Source organism: Hermetia illucens, chromosome 3 (genome assembly GCF_905115235.1).
Source record: "Hermetia illucens chromosome 3, iHerIll2.2.curated.20191125, whole genome shotgun sequence".
Lineage (NCBI taxonomy): Eukaryota > Metazoa > Arthropoda > Insecta > Diptera > Stratiomyidae > Hermetia > Hermetia illucens.
In genome coordinates, this window is record NC_051851.1 from 34235416 (window position 1) to 34256921 (window position 21506).

Here is a 21506-nt window from a genome sequence, read left to right on the forward strand (position 1 = left end):
GAAGATTACTGGTGGTAAATAAAACAAACAGCAAAGGATGCGCCCCCTGTCGAATTCCTGACAAAAAAAAAGGTATGAACAGGCAACCATTCAAAGACATTCGATTTATGGTCGAGTGAAGGTCATTCGAATCTATGGTCTGCACTCATCTCTTGTTCTTTCAAGTGAAAAACTCACGACATGCAATTTTTAACTAATCTAGGTGGCGGAAGCTGCGTCAACGCATAAAGTGCGCCATGGAGTAGAGTGGTAATCGGATTGAAGAAGTATAATTGCGTGTGTGTGTTCAGTTGCGTCAAGTTGATTGATTTTTTTCTTAGTTCATTTAGCGGTTTCGATTTGCATTGTCCTGCTGCAAAAGAACTCGCTTTCGATTGATTCGATTGATTAAGGCGGGATATTTTTCGGTAAGCGCCGCATACATTCATTCAAGGTGTGCATAATAAAAGTCTGTGTCAATTGTCCGATTACTTGGAACTAACGCAATAATGCCTCCCTTGAAAATCAGTCACATGTGGCTACCGGTTACTCGAAATTGGTTCTTCCCATCTGGATTACTGAATTAGGCCCACTTTTCATCGTGCGTCATAATTCCGCGAATAAAGAGGTTGTCATTTGGATTGTCCGGCAAATGTCTTCAATTTTGAGCTTATTGTTTGGTTAGGTCATCAGGCGCTTCTCTGCAAGATTCTTTGATCTTCTCAAAACCTTGAAGACTTCCAATAATTGACGTTTGGGGAATACTCAGTTTAGCGTAAGGAACAGCGGGGTATAAAGCTTTGATATCCTCGTTAATTGGTCAACCTAAAAGTGACTAATCTTCAAGTTCACATTTATCGTTTTTCAACTATCTGTACAAATAAGGTGTTACTGCATTGGAGACCATATTATCACCTTTCACTTTCCATTTGGTATATTTTTTATGTCGCCTCAATGGTTTTGAAACTTTTCTCCCAATAATGGTGCAAAGGATTTTTTTTATTTTTTCAATTTCTTCTATAAGATAAATTTATCAGCTTTAAAAAAGTATCCAAATTAAAAACGGATAAATACTTTTAGTTTACGCCAATCTTCTACGTACTTTTCAAGAAACTTCCAGAATAGGGAAAGGAGTGAGACCGAGTATTAGTTAGTGTAGGGGAATATTGTAAATCTAGAAAAATTTCTTCAGCAATACTATAATTGAAGGTGATGCTGAGTGAGACGGAAATATTGCTTCGATTTCTTTAGGAAAAAGTTTAAAAGTGACCGCAACCGTCGCTAGGATCAATACTGTCGATAAAAACAATAGAAGGGCTTAGAAAAGGAACAGGAGATGCAGAAGATGAAGTTATGGAGGGAGCGTTAGGAAAGGTGTGCCTGTGGGTTGCTAGATGCGGACTTGGCATAAATCCAGCCAAAACGAAGCTGATGCAATTCACCACCAAGGGTACACGAATTCCACATGAAAAAAGATTGGTTGTTTCCTCCAATATACTTTATATTGGGGTGGGTCTGATCCTGGATCCTAAGTAAATCTGAATATAGAACTATATTTCGGATAGATTTTGAAATATTTCATCGGGGCAAGAATCCATGAATCCATTGTAGCAGTTACATATAAGGGTGTACCATTTTTGGAGTGAGGAGAGTTTAATCTTTCGATAGAAGAACTGATTGAAATCACAACAGAGGACAAAAAGCCGGTTCCGATTCTTCGCAAAATCGATATCTCAAAGTGCAATCAAAAAATCTTTGTAAAGGTATGCTTTTTTTGAGATGTAAATGATGTCATGCCTCGCAAGTTGGACCCCGAGGTCTTTTAAATGTTGATAGTACGGGTGGTCATTCCTCTTATATGCGGAAACCTTGGCGAAATGAATCCGGTATCTAAAACTATATCTGAATTATACCTTCTACATCATACGGATACGCCTGGAATGTAGTCCTTTGTTAGTTTAAAGTGATGAAAGTGATGACCGCTCAACCAGCGTCAGCCTTTAGATCGCGTTGCTCCGGAATTCCTTATGAATATATGTGTTCGGTTTTGTGCTGTCTCGGAAATTGGAATGGAAAATCATACGATAAAAACTGTGGGGATGCCCTATATACATGTGCATATACAGCTTCGCGCATGAAAGGAGAATGGACAGATAAATAGTTAAGTGGCGCTAACAAGTCGATAGTATGGAATTCTTTAAATTCTATTAACTGAGTATTATATTGTAGTAATGAAGAGATTAATGAATTTGGTTGCCTTAGTCCTAACTCTACAAGGGAAGAACCAGGAGGTGGTTTTTGTCGTCAGGCGTTCCGTACTTACGTAACCGATTGGGACCATTTAAACTTTTGCCAGCATGCATGTTCCCAATGTGAGGAAGATTTTAAGTCGGTGTCTCTGGTTGTCTAACGGATATTAGCGCTTCTTTTGTTGCGCATATTCAGAAGACAATTCTTAAATCTACTGGTACCCTGAAAACCATCGTTTCTGTGAGTTCTGTTAAGTAGATCTTATAAAACCATAAAACTTAAATTTAGGTGATAGGACGTCTAATTCTTGTGTAGTCATAATTGATATAAACACTTTCCTAAACCGAGGATGAAGGTACACTATCTTCCTATGAGAAGAAAACGGATAGAATAGGGGAACAGCTGGTTCCAGGGATATGGATAATCCTTAGTAGAATTCTCTTAAGCCAAAAGCGACGAATTCTCGCTCAATTTTGTTCAATTCATTCAATTCCATTATGCCGATCCCAAGGAATAAAGATGTAATAATTTAAAAATTGTTCTTTTATTTTTAGGAGAATCATAGCACATTTTACAATACTAACCCTGCAGTTGAATGGAATAACTTGGACAAAAAACCAACAGTAAAAATTGAGGAAATCTTCAAAAACTTCGTTGTATCTATTATTTATGCACCTTGCATTGTGTATAAGTCCACACTAATATGTGGACAGTCTATTGAGCTAAATTGCGTCACCGACCTCGACATAGACATCACCATTGATCAAGTGTTACTCCTCGGTCAAATATTCAGGACGGTAGAAAATTCGAAATGGTAAGTAGATTTTCTATTAAGCATTGCTTCGACTTGAAAAATGTTCGTTATTTTACTTTAAGTATTTTGTCGCATATTGAGGTCCAGATGCCTTCCAAGAAGCGGAGCATTATTTATTTAAACAAACAAAATTCACACAAAGGCGATGGTTGTAATGAAAAAATCAAACCGAAAAGCAGTCTTCAAATCACTCCATCCACTAGGTATGGGAGCCTGATACGGATTAATAGAAATAGTAGAGGCGAAAAATTGACCTCACAAATGCCATCGGAGAACATTAATACTGACTCGGGATTCGCATCTGTGGAGAAGAGACAAGAGAAAACATTAATAAACGATAACCATACCATACCCTACGACATATCTATAGTGGCTGGAGTGTTTTCATTCAAGCTACATCAAAAAATTAGAGAAATCGATCAAGAGGGGAATGCTGACCGAACGAAACTCCAAACGTTACTAAACATAACGATCACACAACCGAGCATGCTTATCACTCGAAAATTGTACGAGTACAATGTGAAGTATTCGATATTCAATCTGATGGTAAAGCTTGGTGAAGACGGTAGTCCAGGTGGATCCGAAATGCTTTTTGAAACGGAAAGAGGGAATGTCAATCCTGCTGGAATTGCGCCACCTCTTCTTTCTGTAACATTCCAGAACTCGATTTCGAAGAAAGTTAACGTTTCCTGTTGTATCGGACGCCCAATCAAGACGCATATTTGTCAAGGCACATTCTATAAACTATGCAATATCAAAAATCAGTTGAACAGTATTTTTATCGAAAACAAAGAGTGCGTAGTTGAAAAGGTTTACAAACCTGTAGTTCGAGGCACAACTATAAGAATGATTCGTAATACATTATTCGACACTGACTCCATTTGTTTATCACTGGATGAATTTCAATTTGAATGCATTCATAAGAAACAATATGGAGTGAAGTTTCGGATTAATAAAGTCATTCTAAAAGTGGATAACTTTGAGCATCCAGAGTCGCTAAGTGGACATTTCAAAATAGAATCGTTGTTCGTTCAGACAATCAAACATGCCTTGTTGCATCCATTATCAATTAAGTGTGATATCCAGCTTAAGCAGGAACAATGGCACAAATTTCCCGTCGTTAATTGTAAAGTGGAAACGAATGTCGCGCAAATAGACCTTAGTCCGGAGCATATTTTGAATCTAACTGAAATTCAAAAAATTATGTTGGATACCTTCAATGAATGTTTCTCGGGAAGCGAAATTGATATTTTGAATAAATCTGAATCACAGGCAGATGTAAATCAGGGCAACAAGTTGGCTTTTGCTGTACCAAAAGTACAAAGGAAACGGAAATCAGTACATAAGGACGAATACTTCCAAGACGATCTCAGGTTTGTATGTTTTAATAATGCACACTACTATATGATTCGTTTTACATTCATGTCTAATTGAATACAATCCAATTAAGTAATTTTTTTCGTACTGTGGCCGAAGCTGTAAATGTTTCTAAAACTTATTGCAACAGGGCTGGAGCATTCCAAATTATAGAAGTAAAAGGAGACTCAATTATGTCATTACCGCTACCATACCAAATGAAAATATCCCTTAATGATAGAACGATATGCTGGCGATACCCACAACCACGATGTATAACCAAACTGCTTCTGTATCCAATTTTAATTGAAGTAAATTGCAATAATTTTACAACATTCACGCCATTTATATTAAACTCATTTGTTTTCAGCATACAGCTCCAATAAGCATATCATGTCGTTTTGAGTATTATAATGAAGTACTTGATGCATTTGTTCCGTATTTCGATTTCGCATTGTCCGAGACTGAAACTCAGTCACCCGAAATGCCAGAAGCTAAAATATCAGCTTTTATATGGAGGGTTGTTATAATCCAAAAAATGTTAAGTTGTCCGAATCGACTGCAAGCTTCGGATGCAATATCGACTGAAAGTGATGAAAATGGAGAAACAGTAAGGGATTCGAATTATTTAAGTAGACACCTTTCCTACTGCGTGATACTGTCGTTTCAGGGTGAATCAGAAACCATACACATAGATGATTTCTTCCATTCGGATGATGTTGAATTTAGAAGCGTTTTGCATCCGAAATCCCTTATTGGCTGCATGCGAATAGACTCATCGTTCGAACCGCAAAAGATACCTATCCTGCAATTCGTACTGCGCGTACCCCACTTACAGGTTAATCTGCAAAATCAACTAACACTAGAGAATTTCGAACTTCCGCCGCCGATACAACAATTTTCTATTGCCAATGATTTCTATAGAAATCACACGTTTGCTTCGATTATTTTATCAAACGTAAATCTATACTCTTTGCAACGAAAACATCAACGTTATAGTGCCAACGTGGACCTTAATATTGGTTGCAGGGTTCTGGATTATAGCTACCTTAATATGCTGGACCTACTGGAGCATACAAACATCAAGGGCTTCATTTCGTTGGAGGAAAGAATAGATTGCAATATTGTTGTCGATGTGATGCGTTTTAATTTGGGTCCAGCAATGATGCATACACTTCTGACGTCGGAGAATCTGTACCGGCAGATTTTGTGCAAGAAACAATCATATGTTCCTATTATGACACGATTTGTAGTATGCAATTGTACGCAAGTTCCGTTTCATTTTGGCCAAACAACTTCCAACGAATTAATTATTTTGAGACCCAACGAGTGTTCATTCTATGCGTTTCGAAGTGATCATCTAAAACAACAATTGACTTTCACTTTTGAAAATCAATCGGGACGTGAATCATGTGTTTTGCGTGTTGAGAATGAGGGAACGCAATATTTGAAAGTGGGGAATTATGTGATTGTGGCGACTATTGAGAAGCTTTCTTCCACACAATTGTGTATTTTCATTAAGGGACAAATAGAGCTTCTATCAATGTCAAAGGAGCACTTTGAAGTTCAATACGCAGTTAATGGTGCCAAATATTATCTAGACTTGGGCTTGTATGGTCATGGTTCGTTCGTTGGAGAATGCAATAAGGGATTGAAATACTTTATAAGGTAAGATGATGTTTGGAACAGGTCCATAGGAAGGAAACAAATACGAGATCCAACCCTTGCATATATTACAGATTGAAATTGAAAGAAGGAAAAGGATGGTCTGGTGAAATCCCTCTGTTAAGCAAGAAGGTTCCGTGGCTTGTTAAAGGTATAAATTTTGTTACTTTAAAAAGAAATTATTGGATTGTTGAAGTAACTGTTGTTCTAATTTCATATTTCAGTTCCTTGTTCTACTGAACAGCAATTTATCAGTTTTTGGGTAAGAGTAATTGAAGAGGATATAAACTCTTGTGTTTCAAATACGTTCAAGCCAAAACGATTATTATTGCTTGTATGGCCGATGTTTGTCATGAAATCACTTTTGCCTTCTGATATCCAAGTGACTGATATGAAAAATAATAATTCCTATACACTGCAAGGAAGAGGAGCAATGGAAGAGTTAAGTATTGCAGCAGCTAATGATACGGAACATGAGTTTTATCTAAGTAAAAAGTGAGTATTTCATTGTAGTCTTGTTAATTCAAAATTCTATGGTATTATTATCTGGTTTATTTTAATTTTTAAGGTTTTGTGTAGAACAAAACCTTGCTAAAATCGGGTTACTATCTGTCTGTCTGTCGCACGGATTTTTCTCAAAAACCATTAAAGCGATTGACACCAAATTTGATGGAAAGATGGGAATTGCGGACCCTCACGCACATAGCGAGATATATCATTCACCATAGATGTAAGAGGGGGGTGTAAATTTGTTTTACCAATTATAGTCATGTGGGGTATTAAATGAAAGCTCTGCCAGAGGTTCCCGAACAGTTTATACTCTTCCTTTTATATGCTATATGTTACTGGGACCTCCCACACGTTAACGTTTTCTAAATGTGTAACCTATCCACTACTACTTCCGCCCACGAAATTTTTCGTTTGAAATTGTATCAGGCCAAAGCCTCCCGATGACTCGACCAGACATGAGTTAATGTTGAAGCTTGGAGGTTTTTCAGTAACAGTGATGAATACTTTCCACGTAGTACTCCTATATAGTAACACAGAAAGGACATTAGAAGGGAATATTCTAAACTTAATCTTGGTGTTGAGATAACTGCAAATCACACTTACTATATATAAAAATTGATCAACATCTCCAATGCTCAGCCAATTAATATAGATAGAAAGATTGGGATGTCCCGTCAGATTGAGAACTTTGATTTTGTTGGTGTTTATCTGCAGTCCGAATGTGCTTGCCTCTTTCTCCACTTCCAGAGCCATTTCGCCAAGGTCCACGACCCGTTGTCAGATGTCATCAGCGCATGAAGTGGAATTTTCGACACCCGATAAACGACTAGTGTCATTCGATGTGGAGACCTTGCTTTCAAGCATTCCGCTGAAAGGGGCGCTTCTTTATCTGGAAGGGTGGCTACTAAGTAAAAAGCTCACGTTCTTGACGTGGAAAAGAGAAACAGGGATACTCATGAAACTTTCAGGGGTATGCATGACGGGTGGCAATGAGGAATCCCCTATCGCCCTTTTTGAGCGACATATTCATGGACAAGATTAAAAATGATCTACATTCCAAAGGCCTGTTCCCAAAGATCTGGTTGAGGTACGTAGATGACGTTTTCACCATTGTGCGTGTAGACAAAGTGGAGGAGATACTGGAAGTCCTGATTAAGACACATATCGGAACCTAAAATTCACTATGGAGGTAGAAGACAATGGGAAACTCCCATTTCTTGATTTAAGGATCCTTAAAGAGGAAAAGGGAATCGCTTTTGATATCTATAGAAAGTTTGCACACATGCAGCGAAGAATCCCGGAAAATTCGAACCACTCCCATCCACATAAAATGGCTGATCGCCGACGTGCTCCTCAGTACTGAAAATTTAGGAAAGAAAAGGAGTATATTATCGACACCGGAGTGAAGAATGGCTTTCAATCGTCAATTATTGAAAAACTCATTTGGAAATGGCAAGAAATAAGGGCACTGACATCTCTCATTAATAAGGGGAAAAGAAGAAAAGGGGTCACACTCTGCAGCTTCGTTGAAACTTATAAAAATGACATCGACATTGTGCCATCGAGTAGGATTCACAACAGACTAGGATCTTCCAAGGAACGCAAATTAAAAAACGAATGCAGCGGGATGTATAAAGTGACATGTTCAGATTGTGAGAAGTGCTACATAGGATAAACGAAAACACTGATTTCGGTACGCTGGGGAGAGCACCAGGAAGAAGCAGAAACATCTAGGAGAATGAATAAAAAAACACAATATTCAAATCCATGATAGCACGGACAATCATTGAGGCGAGGGATAGCTTTACACGGGTCATCAAGGAATGCGGAAACAGTAGGAAGTTGGATGTGCAAGAGAGCTTGGCGATGCTAAGGGTACCAGAAGGGAAGATGTTGAACTACGGCACGTTAAATACCCATTTTTGACTTTTTATAACTTTGCTAATAATAGTTGGATTTTTTCAAAAATTTCCAAAATTGTGCATTATTTTATTACTTATAGTAGTACTAAATTTAGAATGAGCTTAAGGGAGGTTTTCCGGTAAATTTTCTATTCGTAACTTTATTTCAACAATAATTCAACAATTTCAATGGATGTATTTTGAAGTCTAGATTTCGTATCTGAGTTTTTTTTTTTATTTTTCGGATGGATAGTTTCTGAGAACAAGGCCTGTTACCCTTTTTGGGGTACACATTTTGAGCTTCACTTCCCTATGTTTCTTTTCTTCCAATGTCAAAAAGTATCATCAGGGTGATGGAGTCCTTTTGTGTACAAAAAAGTACACCCTCCTTTCGCATGTATGGAGGCCTCCCTTAAGCCCAGTGCGAAATGATGCCATCCGTTGTATGTATGAGGGATTCATAGACCACACGTTCTCACCAAATTTCGTGACAATGGTTTCCGAGTCAATCGTGTGTGACAGACAGACCGATAGGTAGCCATTGAATCGATTCTAATAAAATTTTGCTTTACATAAAACCTTAAAAAGCAGGTAAAGAGGAAATCTGAATTATGCCAACTGTTCGTCAATCAAATAACGTATTTCGGGAATCAAATGTCCCCATTCAGGGTTCAGGAATCAACTGTCCCCTTTCTCAGTGTGTTCTCGGAAGAGTTATTTTCTACTCGATAACATCACCAGTAACATTCATTTCTTTAAGCGAAGAATCTGCTTCCCTATATTCACAAGTACCGGAAATCATTTTGAGCAATGACTTTTTGTTATTATCGAACTCAAATTGGAATCTGGAATGTGTATACAGTCCTTGACAACGGTATCAAGGAAGCCAGAATTATCGCTTTTTTCAACTGGACTGCTGATGTGTGTAGCTATCAACTTTCGTAAAAATCGTCGGGAAAATTTTAAATTTAGTGTTGCCAGTTTAAGTACCTAAGCACTTATTGGCGTGGAGTTTTCTGCCGTTAGTTTTAAGCTTTTAGAAAAACATTTGTGGCTCCTGGCCAAAGTCTATAAGAGATATACATAAATTTATAAGGAAACTACTTGACTATTAAATCGAGCACCAGGTCACAGTCAATTATCGAATTGAGGTCATCATGCTCGCCATTTGTTGCCTGAGCTCTGCCAGCCGCTGCTTTGGCCGAAGGAATTCAATATCTTTCCTCAAATATCTCGACTACGCTCATGATATCTGCTTATTCTACAACCGAGTCATGGATCTTGTTTAAATGACTCTGGATCTGGGGAGAGAGGCAGGTACAATCAGACTGAAAATAGTTGCTTAATCCTCGTCATCGCTCACTTCCTTTGTATATTTGAGCAGCGTTGTTACCGACGCGCGTTACCAGCCCCGAATTTGATATTAAAACAAGTAGCCTCTCTTTTCCTTTCAAGAATTTTTTTATTATACATATTTCGAGAGCTACTTAACTACTCACTCCGGAAATATGTATGTATCTGCATAATAAAAAAAATTCTTATAAAAAATGTTAAGCTACTTGTTTTAATATTAAAAAATCAAATTAACACCGTTAAATCCGCTTCCACTGTTTTGTCTGAAATCTAGAAATACAACTATCTAAGTTGAAACTGTCGAAACTGATCACCACTGTTAATCGAAAACTCCAAGCTTTATAATTTATGTCTGTATCGTCTGATCGGGGTGATCTGAGCTGAGAAAATAACAAAGAAAAACCGTGGACGTGTTGATGGGAATATGGAAGTGGTAGTGGATAGGTCACATATTGAGAAATGGTGAAAACCCCGTCGAATATACCATGCAATGGAACCCACTATCACAGGATGGCTGACAAATGAGTCCCCCTGGAGCTATATGGTGTAGGATATTGGAGGAGAAGTGTAGGCCTCTCAGGAAGTTCTGAAAGGAATTGAAGAGCATTTTAGGGTGCGGTTTAAGATTGTGCGTATGTGTAGTTAACTCGCTTTTCATAAACAGCACTCCAACCTTATTTGTCTATACACCCAATAAAGTAGAAGACGGTGAGGAGAAGGGCGATCCAAAAGCGGAAGTTTGAATGTACTTATAACCAGACGCGTAGTATTTCGTTGCCTAACCGGGGCTAATTTCTTATCAATTATGGGCCAATATGCACATTTGGCCATATTATGAATTATGTTTCTGAATTAACTTAATGGTGATTTTCTAGTAAATTCTTAAAACATTGTAACATACTACTAATGACTTCATTTGAGTAGATATTGGTATGAAGTATATTTTAGGGTCTAGATTTTACGAATATAACATATAGGAGCATTGGCTTTTTTTTTATTTTTCGGTTGGTCTGAACTCTATCATTTTTACTTCGTAAAAATGTCCAAAATACGACTGTTTAACAAACTGCCAATCAAACTCCCTCGCTAACTCCAGAAAACTCAATCGTGAGAGCCTTTTGGCCAGATGCGCCCAAACGCACATAGGATTACGAAGGTATGCATGGGGCACCCAGATCCGTACCGTCAGACTCATCATACCCTGCGATTCGCATTGTCAAAGTTGTGGAGAGGAGGGAGAGATCCTCACTCACTTCCTTCCGATTGTAATGCTCTAGCTAAAGTGAGTCTGCGGACGCTAGGTAAACAATTCTTTGGGGACCTCAAAATAAGAAGAAAGCAGTATCAATCCTTTCCCCCCGAGTTTCCAAAATATCGGTGCTCGCTTGTTCTACCATACAAAGCATTGCTTTCTTTGCCTGAAGGTTTATTTTTTTCTTTTTCTGATATTTTCGGTGTTATCCCACGTAACATCTGTGTATATCGAATCCTCGCTTAGGTACTCATATGTCAGTCAAATTTATTTAAAATTTCAAAGTCTCGTTATAATTTCAAATTTGCTGGAAACTCTTAATTCATTTTTATTTTCAGATCTTTTTCTCCAGACAGTCAAGACGACAAGGTAGTTCTTACTTATAAACACATCGATAGAAGTACTTTATTCGAAACGGAAAGTAAAAATATAAGCATAGATGTTTATGTGAAAAATCTAAAGAAACCCAAGAGCTCAAATGAACCGTACTCAAATCACGAACAACTGCGTTCGATGACGCTGCAGGGAGATGTGAAATGTATCTATCGAAACGTCCCTAGCCATCAGTATTCTTCGACTCTTATGCTCGAAATTCTTCCATGGTGTTTGTTCGTGAATTCCACCGGTCAAATTATAAAAACAACTAACATTTCAAACGATAAAAGTACTGTGATAGAAAATAACTGCATAGCTGGTCTGTTCGCTGTCGAGGATGCGTTCAAAATAGAAGTTAGCTGCGGCACACATTGGATGGAATCTCATCCAATTTTCGTAAATGAAAACAGTTTCCGAAGAAATTTGTCGAAAAATAAACTTTTGTTGCCTGAGACGGGTAATATAACATTCCAAATACATCATGCTTGCATTGTTTCGAGGTTTGTGCTGTCGTCTAAGCAGGAAAACAGTGTCCGAGTCATAAAATTAGCAGCGGCGTTTGTGATAGTTAATTTTTCCGATATCACATTCGATATTGTTCCATTTTCGTTTGAGGACAACCAGCGAGTTTCAGAAAAGCACATAAATGAGTTGTTATCTAATTCTCGATTTAAAATTCAGAAATCAACATCTACTGCCAGGTAAGAATTCATGTATAACTTTCTCTATACGATTTAACACAAAAAATTATAGATCCGAAGGAATTCCGATTGCAACATTTGTTGATGTAACTGAAAGGAACCCTCAAAAGTCAGTGAATGTATCGCTCAAACATTTCATTTGTGTAGTTGGAAATCAGAATGTTGGAGTAACTTTGCCGTTGCTCATAACCAAACCTTTCAACAGAAAATGCTTTAGTATAGTCGAGGAAAATAACGCGGTAAGTTTTCATATGAAATCGTTGTTATTCTAAAACGGAGGTGATGACTGAGTAATTTCATCTTTCTTTCGTTTTCAACCAATAGATATGCTTCTTTTAATATGAAATCCTGGTTCTAACCAATGGAACCTAAGAGCCTTTATGCATTTGCTCATAACTTAAACATATTTATAACTTCCAGATCCCCTTATCGGCGTGCGTTATAGAAAAAGACGGTCAATATGTGATATCTGTATTTAACGATAAGTCTCCAGCATTGCAAATGAACAATTTCACAGATTTGACTTTTTTCGTTGCCGGAACGAAAAGTCAAGATAACGATAAATCAGTGAAAGTCATGTCTGAATTGAACGAAAAAGGATTTGAATGGCATCAAATAATACGCGCAAATTCTACGATATTTTATACACCACCAGAAATGTATATGAATTTCCCTGATGCGGAGAATCTTCAGTGCAATTTGTCTTTGGCATTATGTCTTAGCAGTAACCAATCTGCAACAGGTAAAAAAGGGCGGAAATATGAAAATAATAGTTATAATAAGGATATGATTTCAGGTAGCAAACAAAATATACGCTGGTCGAAACCACTTACGATTGAGTCAAGCCGTGAAACGCTTTTAAATATTCCACTTCATGGGGATGTGAAAATTTTAGTATGTAAAAAACACAAGACTGTGAAAGTTTCTGTTTTTTATATAACACAGGTAAGTACCGTCTGGTGAGATTATATGGATATGGTGAAAATTTAAAAATACGTAACTAAAGTGACTTTTTGTGAAACAAGGAAATGAATAAAACAGCGAATGTTCGTGCGCAGGTTAACGTGACGCAGCTCGAGAGCGTTCGTGACCTTCGAAGGTTTGTGTTCATGTCGCAGTTTTCACTAGTGATTGCCACCTGTGTTGATTGAAAACTAGCAAATGAATAGATGAATCCATGTAATTCAAAAAAATATGCATGGATTGCTTAATGAAAGGTTCTATAGTTTTATTATTATAGAAAATTCGTCGTTAAAGATAAATTTATCTTCATTTTTTTGAATAATTTCTCTTCCAAAAGTTTCTAGGAGACATTGTTGCATTTTTTCGGTATTTATAATAGGAATCAGATTTCAAGTAATGATCATGATATGTATATAGTCAGGAATCCCGTGCATTATTGCGATTTCATTACGATAGAACTGCGCTTTAACTTTCGCGCTGCCTGCTCGCAGACGATTTAAGCTCCTGGGTCACCCTGCGTCACACTGGGTCTAAATTTGCGCCCGGTCTAATAGGCGAATTTTATATTTTTCATCCTATTGGGTTGAACGAACTAAATTTTTTTTGGGGGCTAAATGTTATCTAAGGGATCGATTGCTCAGCTGAGGTTGAGTTATATCTCGCTGCTGGAAAAGTTGGGAATAATGGCCGTATAAAACGACATGTATTAATCCATTACTCGTGGAATTTAATTCTGAAATCGCGATTGGGCTCCCGATAGAACTACGATAATACAAAATAATGAGTTGCGAAGAGGATTGAACTCAAATACAATACACAGAAAGCGATGAAATGGAAAACCATTTGCTTGGAGTGAATCCGAACCTCGGCTTAGGATCGGCAGGTGCATACAGCCCTCAACCGAGAGATTGGCCTCTAGTATGCAAAGTAGTATCATTGCTATACGTTATCCACCTTATCAGGAAACCCAACTGTTACGAATATTCAAGTATATAGGAACGTGAAAGCATATCCAGAAACAATATCAGTAATTTTGCAGGTTGTTCTGGTACTGCAGGATTGCGATAGGTTTTACACCTGCGGACTTTCACCACATTGGGTTCATTGGATGTATACATCTATAATAAAGCCCATTTTGATGTATGCATGCATCGTCTGGTGGCCGAGCGAGAAGCTTGCTAACTACAGATGGCTGTGAAGATTTAAAAACTCGGTTGCCTAAATATTAGTGCGGTTCTGTCGCTGAGTTAACGATGATGAAGCTTAATACTTTGGCGAATGAAAATCATAAAATTAGACTTCATTTGGAAATTCATTGGTAAACACCAGGTGGTTCTGATGGCTGGCGATTATATGGTCTCCGGATTTGTTTTTGAAGAGACATACTCCATCGTAACCACCAAAAGAGAAGAATAGTCGATAAATAGCCACGAGTCTTTTATTATTGCAGACCTGATAATCTTCACTAACGAGTGGGTTATTGTAGACGGATTGAACGTAAGGGATTTTCTCGGGAAATCCGAATATGGGACTGGCCCGATCTCTCAGAACAATGACTACCATATTCTAGGCGTGTTCGGATGTGTTCACTCTAATACATTTCAAGGCCCTGATCCAACATGGATTGCTTCGCTAACGATTATTATTATATTCCATTTCATTGGTAGGAGAAGAATGTTTGCGACAGAAACGGCGGGGTTGCGCCATTCGAATCTGTTTCGATAGTCGGGCAGAGTTATCAGCATTAAATTTGCTATCAAGTCTATTGGTGTGGAGTTGCCACCAGTTGCTGATGAAACTTGGCCGTCTAAACGGAACATTCCTGATGTGTCTGCCAGGGCATTCAAACATCGCTGGCAATGAGGAAGTTGACAGACTGGGTCGCCAGGTTCTGGATACAAAATAATGGGGTCAGAACCAATTTTTGGGGGGAAAAGGGGAAATTACAAAAATTCACGCAGCCGGATGAAGTAATTTGAATTCCTGCTGGCAGGCGAAAATCTTTGTAAACGAACCGCGGGGCCCCGTTTTTGTTGCCTTTTCAGAAGTGGGACATGAAAACCCTAATAGGACTTTTCACGGCGCACTACTCCTTAAAACATCACATGGAAAAGATTGGAGTGGTGCTGTTGGCTATATGTAGCCAATGCGAGGAAGAGGAGGAGACGGCCTTGCATTTCATATGTAGCTGCCCGGCCTTCTCACATCTCAGACAAAGATACTACGATAAGGCTTTCGTCAATGAAGAATTTGCGAAATCTCCGCGCAAATCCTCTTCTAGAGGAAGTTCTCAGATTTGCAAAAGCCTATGAATGGCGCAAGCGGAGGCAATTGAATGGACGACTTTAGGGGATAGTGTGATGGCCTTATGGCTTCGAGCTGGGGCTCCCCCATTGATCTAAACTAACACCTCTGTCTTAGGAGCAGCGGGACGTAGTGATTTTCCATCAGTCTTCCCGCGTTCCAGTAATATTTCGACGCTTCAGTACGTTAGACCGCAATAATCTAAGTCAGAGAGGAGAATTTAATATTTCCGGGCTCGGCAACATTATTAGGCCTCTGATTGCGAAACTAATGTATCCTTTTTCCTTTCTGAGGTTAGCTTGTCTTTTGCTTATGTTGTCTGCGGAAATTGGTCTATGAATTGCCAAGATGATAATCCTGTTTACCCAGTTTAGCAGCTTGTTGAAGAAAGAGGAGGGCTGAGGGATGAAAGGAGAGATTCTTCAAGTCGCCTTCTTTGCTTAGAAGCTCAATAGATTACTTTTTTTGCAATAGTCCTGCTCTCGAGCAGTTCTGCTGATGTTTCGTCAGCATCTTCCACTTTCTGGTTGTTTAGTTTCTAGATGATCTCGATTTCGCTTTGTTTTGCGGCAAAGTCACTGTTGCTGCTGCTATATTGATTTTGCATTTACAGCCGCTTCGAGTATTGTACTGCCAAGCGCTCTGACATTTTTTCTTCATCGCTTATTCTATTCGTCAGGGGTGATCAATCGGTTTTCATTAATGCTTGCAATGGGTTATGGGTTGGCCAAGTGGTCATCCGGATTGACTATGGCCAACCAAACCGGGAGAGCTACCCCAGAACCTAAAGAAATTGGTAAAAGTAACCGTGAAGGTCTGCTCGTACGTAATTGATACGCACTTGCAAGCCTTGGGCTAGCCAGATTTGGTGCAAGAAAATAACGAAACGAAATGATTTGCATGTCGCGAAATCGCAGATACTACAGGGCAGCTGCGTTTCGGCGACCGGCTCGAAGAAAAAGAGTCGAAGGCGGAGATCATGATTATGTTTTGTGGTCTTTCGCGTGGGCGACACTCAGGTGACAAACATCCATCTCCTCCAACTCGTATTGAATCGTTCCTGTCCTTTTCATGACTTTTGGTTTGGTAAACTTCTGATCCAGCTTGGCATTTTATCTCCTTGTCGCTCTGCTTGGATTGAAACCTGAAATTTATGAGCCCGAGAGCGCAAGTTGAAACTCTTCTCCTGTGTCTCTCATGCTTGCAGGGACTTCTGCCTTGAGAATAGAATACGTCGCATAAGGCGTTCGGTCGTCATAGAAGGGCATAGGTGCTCCCATGATCATTCGAAAACAACGCGGTAGAGTTATCGAAATGTGCTTTGCTCAGCGGAGAGCACAGTTGATTGAGGATAACTTGGTATTCAAATTCCTTTGATTAGAGCCTATATAAGCGCGTATAGCAACCGACAGTTAGCGATTCATTCTTTCCAAGGCATTTGCAACGCAATACTGTTGGGAAAACCGTGGAAAGCCACAGACCTAAACTGTATCTTATTGTCAGACGTTATCAAACTCAGAAATTCCAAACACATGAAAGTTTCCCTTCTCCAAGTATTTCATCAGCACTTTCGCGGTAAACCATTCGATCGGTTCTAGGAACGGAAACTTCGATAGAGAATGTTGAACTATCTTGTCAAACTAATCCTGACTGTAGCAGTTTTTGCACTATTAAGCATGATGTATGGGGTCTAGCCTTTTCATGCAATGGGATTAAATCGTGCATAATTGCCAACATAGGTTGCTTTTAAGCCAATTTCGCATACTCTGCGTCGATTTTCTTGTAATATTTGCCTGCATTCGTCGTTTCCTCTGGTTGAAGAAATCAAAAGTGAATTGGTCTTTTTGACGTTGACCAGATTGTCATCATAACATTTTTGAATGCTTTATTCTTCTGCAAAATCGACTTTTTATCACAAGTGATGATGCCATGCATAAATTTCTAAACGGAGTAGTTTTTGTGCCTCGCTAGTTCGTGGGGCATCCGCGTTCCTAATTGTTTATTCTATACTTTCGCTGTTAGAGATCGATGGATTGGAATGGGAGATACTGCTATATTCTGTGCAATGTTTTGCATCGCCTTTGTTGGTTTTACATTCACAGTTACTTTTAAAATTACCCAAGTGAAAAGACGGACGAAGACGGCTACGGTTTCATAGCAGGGCAGGGGCCATTCATCAGATGCTGCTTCACCTCTACCCTGGGAGCAGCGTGATTGAAGTGGCTCGCAGGTGTTGTACGCTCCCTTTTATAATTCGTAAAAAACAACAAGGGTACGAACTATATTCAGCGTAAATCCGACCACAGTTCGGACCAAAGCTTGGCCGGAGCTAGACAATTTCTTTTTAGGGATTGAGGAGTCCTAAGTCTGCATCCATTTAATGTCGGACCGGACCAAATGAAGAGTAACTCGCTCCCACTCTTTATTGTCCACGGACTCCTCTTTTTGGGTCAACACCCAAAATTCAAAAATGAAAACAGGGACGAAGACGGCTACTTTTCATTTTTGAATTTTGGGTGTTAACCCAAAAAAAGGAGTCCGTGGACCATAAAGAGTGGGAGCAAGTCGCTCTCCACTTGGTCCGGTCCGGTATTAAATAGATGCGGACTTAGGACTCCTCAATCCCTAAAAAGAAATTGTCTAGCTCTGGCCAAGCTTTGGTCCGAATTGTGGTCGGATTTACGCTGAATATAGTTGGTACCCTTAGAAATCATTTTGGGCATCAATGCACTTAAACGGAGTAAAGTCACTGGGCTTAACGGTCTTTCAGAGGGAGTTATTTATCACTGCACCTGCAGTTTCTGCAGATCTGCTACTTCTACTCGTATGACAATCTTGGGAATCTGAGACCTCCTTGATCGTTAAGGTTCCAAAGAAGGGCACCGGTTTTGAGTGTAACAATTAGAGGGATATTTGCATACTCCCTGCCATTGCAAAGATAATGGCTAAAAGTAAGCTGATTTTTTCCCCGGTTCCTCCTGTATTGACCACATCAACACCCTACGGAGTATTTTGGAACAGTGCGCGGTGTTTAGATGTTCGCTTCACCTGCTCTTCATCGATTTCGAGAAAGCTTTCGATAGCTTGAACAGGGAGTGTACCTGGTATTCCGGAGAAACTAGTAGCTATTATAAGAGCGACATATGATAGCGCAAAAAGTCACGTGCTGCGCCGAAGTAAAATGTGGGAGGATTTTGAGGTAGGTTCGCTGGGGTTGCATCCTGACACCGATATTATTTGTTCTTGTTATTGGTAACGTTCTTCATGTTACTTTGTCCGAAGGAAGTGGAGCAATTCAATGGACTATACTATCTTTACTCAAACACTTCGCCTGCAATGATGGCATCTGTTTGCTCTCTCACCGGGTCATGCACCTTGGCGAAATGGCTCTGGATTTGAAAAGAGAGGCAAGTAGAGTTGGACTGAATATAACCACCAACAAAACCAAGATTCTCAGTCTGACGGGTCATCATATAGTATTGACGGGGTCGATCCATTTGTATATCTAGGAAGCGTGGTTTCTGCCGATGGTAGCACCGAACTGGATGTTGCCCCACGCACTAACAGCACTAGATCCTAGTTTGATTCCATTTTTGGTTTTACATATTCACCATCAGCTATTCTTGTTGCCACGTTGAAGGCTGCAATCGTTGTGCCAGTTATTCAATCATTCTACAAGCATATTAAACCATTTATTGAGTTCCAATACTGGCCCACCTAATGCCTCATTTATATTCACTACATTGCAGGGAATGGAATTCAGTGTAAAGGAGCTTCGCACGAGATTATCCGATCAAGATAAAACGCTGGCAATTACCGAATTCAAAAGGCAAGATTCACTAGGAAATCTCCGTAAAACAAATCAACTACAAGTGGATTATCCAAAGAGCAGTAATATCTTAGATATTTCCTGCAATATTTGCAATGCTCAAGAAACACCAAATAGAATGCCAAACATAAATGTATTCCTCAAAGAGACAAGTGTCAGTGTATTTTTTGATTCGAAAAGCGAAGCCTATGTAAAACACGATATGCTTTCAATACATCTTGATGATGTTGCCGCCAGGTTCGATTCTGAACAGCGTTCGATGTCTTTGATCGTATCAAATGTGCAGTTAGATAATCAATCGTACGCATCTGGGAATTATGATTTCCCCGTAATTGTTTGTGCAGAAAATGAATATACAAAAGATGCATCACTTCCCTCCACTTTCGCGCTGCAAGAATACATCGCACGAATGAAATCTCCCCTATTGCAGCTTCGCGTCTTCTTTTACAAAGAGGAGTTGGATGTCGAGAGGATATATTGCAAAATCAATGCAATACGTGCCTACATCGAAGATACATATGTGAACGATCTATTGGATCATTTAATCGACTGTGATCCCTCCAATGCTGTGTATATCTATGAAGATCCACCAGATGGTCGCACCATCACTCCAGGATATGTATCAATACCTGATTGTGTGGTGAACGCAGCTTTGTATCTTTCTGGAACCTTGCAGCTCAGTTCGGTTAAAATCGAACCAATTAGTTTAATGCTTTCGGTGCATACATGTGTCAGGTAAGTATCCTTGAATTATAACAATTAGGTAAAGAATTTTGTTTATAATAGATGTCTTCTTCCGTCAGGTTATATATAGCCTTAGATCATAGTCCGTTATATTTCTCGTCATATGAGAGGCAAAACATTTTAACCCTTCCATTGAAATTTGGTCATGCCGTTGGGATGCATTACCTATCTGGAGCTATTTTCGGAGCCGGATGGGTCGTGGGTTCTCTTGAGATCCTTGGAAGGTTGGTTTCATGAAATTGGAAAAGGTTTCGGATTTTTTAGTCATAATCGTAATGATTTTATTTTACAGCCCAGGAGGTTTAGCCCGATCTCTGAGTACGGGTTTGAAGGACTTTGTTTCGATGCCTGTTCAGGGTTTGTTCCGTGGGCCGTGGGGCTTTCTGGCCGGGATAACGCAAGGCTCTGCATCACTGCTGCGAAATATTACAGCTGGCACTGTGAATTCCGTAACAAAGTTAGCCGCATCAGTTGCACGAAACTTGGACCGTTTAACCCTGGATGAAGAACACTTCCAACGAACTGAAGCGCTTCGACGATCTCGTCCTCAAGGTGTTACAGAAGGACTTACGCAGGGATTAACAGGATTAGGAATTAGTTTGCTGGGTGCGTTAGGAGGTTTAGCCAGGCATCCTCTTGAAGCGAAATCATCTGTACAGGTCGTAACAGGAGTTGCGAAAGGAATCGTAGGAGCTTTCGCAAAGCCTATTAGTGGTGCAGCAGAATTAGTGGCTTTAACCGGACAGGGCATGTTACATACAGTTGGTTTCAATACAATGCCACAACAAAGAAACTTGACATCAAACAAAAATGTGATTGCTTGCCCCGCAGATTGCAAGCTCCCGTGGAAACATTTGCCGCACTATTCAATGATATTAATAAATCAGCTGCTGTTTTATCATGATGCCACATTAGTTGGCACTGATCAATTGAAACGTGTAATCATTGCGTTGACGCCAGTTGCTTTCATAATTGTTGAATACGATAAGGATTTTCCCGCTGAAATCATCCCAATTGAACGAATTGAAATATTCATTGACGCAGCTGATAAGACTTTAGTTGAAATTGGTGTGTTACATTCGGACGATTATGACGAGGTAATTTTTTAAGAATTAATTAATTTAATTAAGCCCATTCGAAACTTGATTTCGTAAAAGTCTCCCTTACTGTTGGTTATGTACAATTGATCGCTAATAATTCCAAATTTTTCCCCGTATTCGTTTCAGGAAGAGGATTCTGTATTTTTCAATACCAGGATGATGTCCTTTCTACGCGATTCAAGTGATAATTTACCTACGACTTCCGTACGGCCCCTAGATGAACGCCTAATGAAAAGTAATAATATTGAGCGAAAGTATAAAATGAAACGAACTTTTTATATTAACGAGTCCATAGCATTGCATTTGGCATGTTATTTAAACGTTATAAAGAATAGTGGTGACTTTCTAAAATTTTCAGTATATCATTGAAAAAAAAATGGGTGTAGTATTAAAACATTTGAACTTTTAAA

General features: G+C 39.2%; 1 protein-coding gene across 1 annotated transcript in view; it reads left to right on the forward strand.

Moving 5' to 3' along the window:
• The window catches only part of LOC119651035 (vacuolar protein sorting-associated protein 13B), a 33267-nt gene extending 11761 nt beyond the window's left edge, over nt 1-21506 (forward strand). The window contains exons 9-23 of the mRNA XM_038054352.1: nt 2784-3043; nt 3106-4416; nt 4551-4710; nt 4770-5009; nt 5070-6067; nt 6139-6215; nt 6289-6559; nt 11419-12156; nt 12209-12395; nt 12577-12898; nt 12953-13101; nt 19173-19987; nt 20056-20220; nt 20289-21093; nt 21223-21506. Coding sequence (XP_037910280.1) covers nt 2784-3043; nt 3106-4416; nt 4551-4710; nt 4770-5009; nt 5070-6067; nt 6139-6215; nt 6289-6559; nt 11419-12156; nt 12209-12395; nt 12577-12898; nt 12953-13101; nt 19173-19987; nt 20056-20220; nt 20289-21093; nt 21223-21465 — 6741 coding nt within the window. The 3' untranslated portion in view covers nt 21466-21506. The remainder of the gene's footprint in view (nt 1-2783; nt 3044-3105; nt 4417-4550; nt 4711-4769; nt 5010-5069; nt 6068-6138; nt 6216-6288; nt 6560-11418; nt 12157-12208; nt 12396-12576; nt 12899-12952; nt 13102-19172; nt 19988-20055; nt 20221-20288; nt 21094-21222) is intronic.